Here is an 8,429-nt window from a genome sequence, read left to right as displayed (position 1 = left end):
ATTTGATGCCTTAGGACAGTGATTTTCAAACTTTTCTAGCAACCCAGATGAAGAATATTGATGCCAGTGACCTAATGGAGCTGGGGATGAGGGGCTCAGGGCTAGGGCAGAGGGTTGGGCTGCAGGGTTCAGGGTGTGGGAGGGGGCCTGGGATGGGATGCAGGCTCTGGGGTAGAGCCACAAATGTGGGGTTTGGGGTGCAAAGGGGCTCTGGGTTTGGGGGAGCTGAGGCAGGGGATTAGGGCACAGGGTTGGGGTGTGGGCTTACCTCAGGCAGCTCCCAGTCAGCAGTCCAGTAGGGGTGCTAAGGCAGCCTTCTTGCCTGTCCTGGCACTGCAGATCACATTGTGCCCCAGAAGCAGCACGCAACAGGTCCGGCTCCTAGCAGAGGCATGCAAGTGGCACCGCCCCTCCTCACCCCCAGCTCCCATTGGCCAGGAGTGCAGCCAATGTGAGTGCAGAGCTGGTGCTCAGAGCCCCATGGCCTGTCCACCTAGGAGCTGGACTTTCTGCTGGCCACTGCTGTGGCGCAGTGTGGTGTCAGAACAGGTAGGGACTTTTAACGGCCCAGTTGGTGGTGCTGATCAGAGCCATCACGACCCAGTGCCTTACCTTCTGTGACCCAGTACTTGGTGGTGACCCACAGTTTGAAAACCACTGCCTTAGGGGGAAGGAACATGCTGTGCCACTGAAAAGAAGCCAGCTGAGGGCAGGAACTACTGCTTCAGAATTGACATCTAGCCTCTCAGGTCACATCCCCTTTCTCTTCCACCCTAATTGAGAGGTCTCTGCTCCCATCAAAGTCTGCAGCAGGTTTGAGGTCCTCCCAGCCACTCCAAAATATGGTATTTACCTTCAGCTGCTGGAGTCTCCCAGCAGAGATGAGGGGGGACACTAAAGTCCAGCTTTTGAAAGGTATTTAGGTGCCTAAATATGCAGATTGGCATCCAAGTACATTTAAAAATATGGCCCTACATGCCTGCTTTTTTCTGTCCCAGGCAATACAGCAGCATCTCCCTACTTCAAGCAGAGTTAGGACATAAAAAAAACTAAGACAAAAAAATGGTTAAACTTCCACAATATTAGTAGGTTAGTAGAATTAAATCAGTGTTTTACTTAGATCTAGGGGTGAAGAGAAATTACGAACAGTCTTGATTGTTAATTAGGCAATAAGCATTGTTGAAATGAGAAAATCAAGTCAAGTGAGTTTAGTTAAAAATTTATTTTAGATCCTCACCGGGCAAAGCATCTTACATTCTCCCCCCACATGTATTTATTATGCTGAAATAAGACATGTTTTCCCATGCAGATAAGGCACGTGAATACAAAGCATAAAAACATTCAGTTTCCCTGTAACATTCCAAATGAATAAATACTTCACTAGCACAATAAATCTATGAGCAGCAGTAACAAATTGGGCTGAATGAAACATATGTTCAGTATTTCAGAACACACTGATATGATCTAATATGAAAACAAAGTGATGCAATTCTATAAGTCGATTTTTGGCACACTAAAGATAATTGCTTTGGTGATTTTCTTAATATTTGCATATCCCTTTCAATGTGATAAGTTGCAGCATGAAAGGTTAGTAATGTCATTTGACAGGTGGTACATACTGCTGCGAATGGAACAATATACTTGCATATACACTGCCCACAAACTCAACTTTATGGTACAATGGATTGGGATAACCTGCCCATTCTGCACATCAAGCAGCATCGAGAATTCAGTCATACCAGGAAAATAGAGCATTTCTGCAAGAGGCTCATACTATTAAAACTAACATGTAGGTGAAAGTACAATTACAACTGATAATTTCAAAAACATTTAACTTAGCTTAAATGTCTTTTTTCCCCCCCTCACAGACTTTTCCTTAAGAGAAGTTGTTTAAGAGCCTTGGCACTGCTGGGCAAGGCTATTTTGATGCCTTTATACCATTTATGATTGTAGGCCAGTGTTTTCAACATCTGTGGCATGGGATCTCACTCTGGGAAATTGCATACATTGCTTTTCTCTATAGTTAGATGGGAATGTGGTCCCAAGACTTTTCTGTTGCAACATGAGTCATGGTTTGGAAAAGGTTGGGGAACATTAATGTCAGGGCAGCATAAGAGACACCGAGAACTGCGAGGACTTCTAAACACTTGTAGTTACTGTCAGGATTTCCATTTTACCCACAGCAACCCTTTACAAACAAAGGCATTCCAACTGGGATCAAAGATTCTGGTGTTAAGCAGTGGTGGGTACCGAACATCTAAAAGGACAGTCTGATCCTGTCTACCATCATAGAGCCCTTGGGTCTACAAGCCTGCCAAACTGGAAGTGAATTAGCTCAAACTTCCCACATGATTTTTGTTACTATTAGCCCATTGAGACTGTCTGAAATATACATTTTTAGTTACAGAACCCCATTTTAATTTGCTAAATGATGAATTACAACATACAGTTTGCAGTAACAGAAAATTCTTACTGACCATCCTAAATTACACTCTAACCAAGTGCCTCAGAACGATCCCTAGGTTCCATTTGTAAGCAAATGTCCCTCAACTTAGCGGCAATGCATTTTACTCATTCTAAAAAGTGTTTTAAGTTCTAAAAAGTTTAAATGATATATTCTTAATTGTTTTACATTCTGTACAAAACATATTTTAGAGATTTCTGCAAAAAAGTAGAATTGCAGTAATACAGACAGCACACACAAGCATAATTATACATTATAATTTTTACCTTAAAAATATTCAAACACTTTGAAACCTTAACGCTTGGTATTTTAAGAAAAGTGCCTTGTGCATTTAAAAAATACCTACTTTGTGCATCCTGAAACCAACCATTTAAACAATGAAATATTAAGAGTGAAATCCACACTAGAACATGAATTGCTTTAAGTGGAATGTATGAATATGCAGATATTGTAATGAATGTTTCAAGATGAAATCTCCATACATCACAACTAACTGTACACTTAGTGATCCTACACTGCAAGCCACAGTGGATCTAGAATAGGCATTTTTCATTCACTCCCACATTTTTGTAACTGAATAAACTGCATTCACACAGTAATCCTGATACTAATTTTCTTTAGTTTATGGCAGAACATTTTGTTGCACAATTCAAAGAAAAAGTACAACCTACACAGAAGTCAACTCATACTGCTCTTAAAAGAAGTTCTATTTTGAACTGAACTTATTTTGCTGAAAGAAAAGGATCAACACTGATGAGCACAATTCTCCTATAATTCTTGTTTAGGAAGGCAGCAATACATTAGATTGCCTCTTTTGGATGTAGGCTCCCTGTACGTAAACATCTGCATTTCTTGAGCTTTCTAGTGGTTCAATTGCCTCAATGTGTAGCATTCAACTTTCAAGTAATGTGTGACAGCCACTAACTGCTTAAAGCAGATCCTCTTCATAAGAATCAAACTATTGGAAAATTAATTCCCTCTTGCAGAAGGCGCAGATGGGAGAGTGAATGCTCTATTTTTGCTACATTTTAAAAAAGTCTATAGATATTAATTTCTTGATGAAACACGTTAGAATCCCTTCTATTGAAGGCCAAGAATAAGGTATCTTAAAAAATGCCAGTCTTTTCTCAAGCATGCAAAATGGTGACAGTAACAAGTTAAGTTAAACTGAAGCTTCATTGCTCCCAATGCAAGTTACATATACGTGATAGATGGCAGACGTACTCTGAATTCAGAAGTTCATTCTACAAATTTTACAAAGACCTGGAGTCACTAGGAATAAAATTGTCAGTGTCCTGCACTTGAACTCCAAGGCATCGAAAATTTCGTAAGTGTAATCAGCTATTTATGACCACATTAATGTATCAAGTTTCATTAGCATGGACAAAAGAGTGAGGTTCTTCTATTATCTACTTACCTCTGGACAACGAACATTCGATGTACGCTCTTGTTTCTATTGAAAAATTTCATCTATCTATAATGTATCTTATCTTCTCAAACTATTCACCAGAAAAGAACCTTTGGAGTCTGTAGCATACATTATGTCTCCACAGCATTTTAACAGTTGATAGAGGAGTGATTGCCAACTTAACGTTCATATTCAATGAAGTATGCATAGATTCGGCATATCAGTTACCTACGTCCAGTTCTGAGTACTGTGTGTAGTAGTGTCTTGATATTATCGTACGTTCTTTGCCTAAGAGATCTCCTGCGCGCATTCGAAGATCTCTAGCGTGCAGCAAGTCTATCACCAGCTCTATGAGAAAACACTGGAGAGGGGGCATCTTAAGAAAGTGCCTGAGTTCAAAATACCGAACTCAGCACCCCCGGACAGTTTACTGAATTATTACAGCAATCTAGCATCTTTCAGAACACAATTTCAGCTGTTCGTATGTCAAACAAGAACTAGTGAAATTAGTCAACGAGACAAACAAGTTGGCAGGACTATCTGCCATTTTGTTTAACACATCTGGGTGCACATAATACTTATACTCAATTCACATGTTAAACTAACCGGATGCAGGCATGTGGAATTTTGGTCTCACATTAAATGCCTCCTGAATACAGACTCAGCCAGTCACCACCAGTCACTCCTCATCCATCCAGTGGTATATATGTTCGCTATATGCCGGGCACAGAACTCTAAGGAATCATATGTAGCAAAACTGGTAATGGGGGAAACTGTTATCAGTGCATATTACTCTCCTCCCATGAGTACAGCCAAATGCCTTCCCCTAGATGCTATCCAGGCACATAAACATGCAACATTAGAATTGGGGAAAGGTCAGAGAAGCTCCAAATAGGAAAGAGCAACTCAGCGCTTTTTGCCTCGCTATCTCTTAGTGGAGTGAAAACTATGGAGGTGTGTCATATCTGTTTTGGGAAGAACAGAAAGGAATAGTTACAAGCACTGCCTCTCAAGTTTCTGCACAAAACATGATGAGAACGTTTAAGGATAAAATAGAGGCAAATGGTCTACCTGTACAGAGTTGTATAATAGGGTAGTATACATTGTAGGTGTTTGTGAAAGATGCCTGTAGATACTTGCAAACAGTTTTTTTTAATATGCAGAAACTGTTCTTAAACCAAACGCAGCAACACGCCCCAAATTGGAACCCATGTTGACGCTGGTCACGGTAGTCTAGTCTCAGCTAAGCTGGCAATCAAAAACAAGGGCAATATGAAAGTGGGGGCTAAAAGGAAATGTGTTTTGAAAAAGATTATAATTCAGAGGCTTAACTTTTGTATAAAATCTTTAGGTAAATCAATACTATGTAATAGGTTGGCCTGGTAATACTCCATATAATAAAGACGATCGCGAGAATAAATATTACTTATGCTGACAAATTAACACTGTTTTATATGAAGCAAATTCACTAGGTCTCATACTCAAATGCGCCACTGCTCGTTACACAAAGAAAAAAAAACGAGATTTATATATACTATTTTCAACATTCTGAAAGGATACGTCGATAAATGATTATCAACCAAGGACCGGGAGTCTGGCAACTCTTTGGCAGATCTTATATAAAGCCAAAAGCCTTCATACCTCCATGTCTGAAACAAATATTTAAAACCACATTGAGAAAGAGAGTGAAAACTTCATTTTGTCATTGAAGATGCATAATCTAAAGAACAGCCTAAGAACTTTGATAATGAATGCGCATTATCAAAGGTGCTCTAGTGGCTACGCTACAGAGAAGACAGCTTGGTTCCCGATTCGGCAGTAATAGTCTCTTGCCTCATAGCACTCAAAAGACTGGAACATGTGCAGAATTACTGCCCCTTAAATGGGACTTGGATTAACTTATCAATAGTGGCCGGTTTTGGACAAAAAACAAATGAATGCATGACTACATCTCCAAAATCTTTCAGGTGGGGGTTTGGCAATTTAAACGGCTGCTGATACAGCATGACCTTCTGTGAATCAGTAATAGGGACAGCAGAGTTTCGCACATCAGACTGAGTAATTTAGACCTTACTTTAACTGGCACATGCGTATCAACTAATTTATATTTATAAATCCAGCATTGAACAGCAAATTTAGAAATTAATTAACTTTACTGAATAGAGCATAACTTCAGTGAACTAAACGTCGCTGTTCTAAATTTACAGCCCAGTGAGAGGCTATTTTTGTCCAGGTAAGCGTTATATGAAATATTGAGAATACATTTAAGAAGTCTAGACAGCTAGTCAAAAAAGTTTGAGCATAAATCTTATCCCCCAGGTTTTTGAAGTCTGAAAAGTTTCAACGCTGCTGCTACCACAAGTAAGCATTTAACGCAAACACACTTTATTAGACCCAAACAGAGCATCGTAAATAATGGGACTATCAGGCAAAACATAGTCTGAAGTAAAATAATTCTCCATTTTCAACAGACAATTTTTAATGTATTGTATATTCGAAAAGGGATCTTTCAATTACACTGAGTACTGGGTCCCAACAATTTTCCCTCCGCAGCATCCACCTTAACATACAAAGTGTATTAAGGTTTTAATGATTATGGGAAAGTATTAGTATATTATTTTAAATAGGTTGTACTGCACAGTTTTGGTAGGGATTTAACTTCATCTACACTTGTGAACTCACCCACAACAAGTTGCTTACCCCATTGCTCTGTTTCAGCTTCCTCAGTGAAGAATGACGACCGCACCACCTGAAATGCTGTGACACCCAGGGCTATCGTTCGCTCATCAACAAATTAAGGAATCGTTGTAGGCAGGATCTGGCATAGCCCACACTGGCTTTGAAACATTTAGCTATGAGGGTAATAGTAAGATGTGAGCGTATGGGTAGTCCATCCTAAACAGCAAGCCCACTGGGGATCCCATAGGGATCAGGCAGGTCTCAATAATGCTAGCAACATTACACCATTTTAACATGCGCGATTTCAACTTTACGCGTTACAACCAGAAGTGGGGGGCGTGGCCTCTAGGCGGACGGGGGTGTGGCCTCAAGATTTAAAGGTCCTGGGGCACCAGCTGTGGCTGGAAGTCCCAGGCCCTTTAAATCACCCAGGGAGCTCCCAGCTGCAGAAGTGGCTGGTAGCCCCTGTGGCAAACTAAAGGGCCCGAGGCTCCAGCCACCATGGAGCTCCGAGCCCTTTAAATGCCAACCCCAGCCTAGCTGCCAAAGCTGCGGGCGGGATTTAAAGGGCTCCTCCAGGCTCCCCACTGCAGTGGGAAGCCCGGTGGATGCCTTTAAACCCCGCCCACAGCTCCAGTGGCTGGGTCGGGGGGCATTTAAAGGGCGATGGGGAGCCTGGTGGAGCCCTTTAAATCCCACCCACCCCCGCCCAGCCACCAGAGCTGCAGGCAAGGTTTAAAGGTATTGGGGATATAATTTTGGCTATACACTGTTTTCGCTTTACGCGATAACTGCGGAACAGAACCCCCGCCTAAGATAAGACTTGCCTGTATGTATTCCAGTAGCTAGCCCACACCATGCTACCATGTCTTCATTGCCACTATTACTAATACTAAATTTAAGTTATAGCATAGTTAGGCACATCAACACTAATTGCCCCTTAATTTGCAGCACAAACATATCCATGTTTCCTGTTGCTATTTGGGCTACATAAAGGTGATTTTTTTTTTTTGCATAAACCTTTACAAATACATTTTAAAATCACAAAGCAACAAATAATGACAAGACAGCAACATTTAATGACAATGACGAACAGGGGCTGCTAACAGGGACTTTCGCAAGGGAGTCCTCCAGGTGAAGGAGGAGCAAATACAGCATCTGTGGGGTAAGTGACTGTCTGTAGTGTGTGTGTGTTTGGGGGTTACTTGCTGTGTGCTGAGCTTGTGTTTGTCAGTTTGTTTGTTTGTTTGAAGGACCATGTGCTGTGGCTGGCAGTTGGAGGCCGTGAGCTTCAGAGGAAGGTTTGAAAGCTCGAAGCCTCTGGTAACTGGCTCAGCCTTAATCAGTGGGCGGGCATTCACTCAGGCCAGGGCTTTATAAAGCCATGCACAAGCAACCAGGGAGCTTGCAAACAGGGAGTTCCGCAAGGGAGTTTGGAGGCGGAGTGGGAGGGGAGTGGGGGTCCCTTGTTGGTCCTACCTGTTCCCCTGTAGGTCCCTTAAAACCTATACTCCAAACCATATTCCAAACCCCCTTTCTTTAAACCTATGCTTTCATTAACTAGGAGACAATGCAGGCAGAAGCCCAGCAGCAGAGTGGGGCCTATTCAGTTTATTGCACTGAGCGTAGCATGTATGATTACCTGCCTTGTGGCCGGTGGCATATGTGTGCAGTCGGTGCAAGGAGCTCCTGGCCCTCAGAGACCACGTACGGACTTTGGAGGCCAGGGTGGCGGAACTGGAGGAGTTAAGACAGGCAGAGAGGTATGTTGATGAGGCTTTCCGGGACACTGTAGAATTGTCCCACCTCCGCTCAGACAGTCTGTGCGCTGTTGAGGAGGAAGAAAGGCCCAGGAAAGCAGAGCAGTCAATGGGAGCA

The 8,429-nt window shown here is 42.1% G+C and overlaps 1 protein-coding gene across 1 annotated transcript in view; it reads right to left on the bottom strand.

Annotated features, from left to right (window-relative positions):
• Positions 1-1,207: 1,207 nt before the first annotated feature.
• The window catches only part of SLC25A30 (solute carrier family 25 member 30), a 29,945-nt gene continuing 22,723 nt past the window's right edge, over positions 1,208-8,429 (bottom strand). Inside the window, exons 9-10 of the mRNA XM_075061575.1 lie at positions 5,433-5,521; positions 1,208-4,369 (exon numbers count right to left, since the gene is read on the bottom strand). Of these exons, the coding sequence (XP_074917676.1) occupies positions 4,321-4,369; positions 5,433-5,521 (138 nt within the window). The 3' untranslated portion in view covers positions 1,208-4,320. The remainder of the gene's footprint in view (positions 4,370-5,432; positions 5,522-8,429) is intronic.

The sequence above is a fragment of the Chelonoidis abingdonii genome, chromosome 1, assembly GCF_003597395.2.
Source record: "Chelonoidis abingdonii isolate Lonesome George chromosome 1, CheloAbing_2.0, whole genome shotgun sequence".
Lineage (NCBI taxonomy): Eukaryota > Metazoa > Chordata > Testudines > Testudinidae > Chelonoidis > Chelonoidis abingdonii.
Note: the sequence above shows the minus strand (reverse complement) of the source record. Positions and strands in the feature narration are given on the sequence as shown.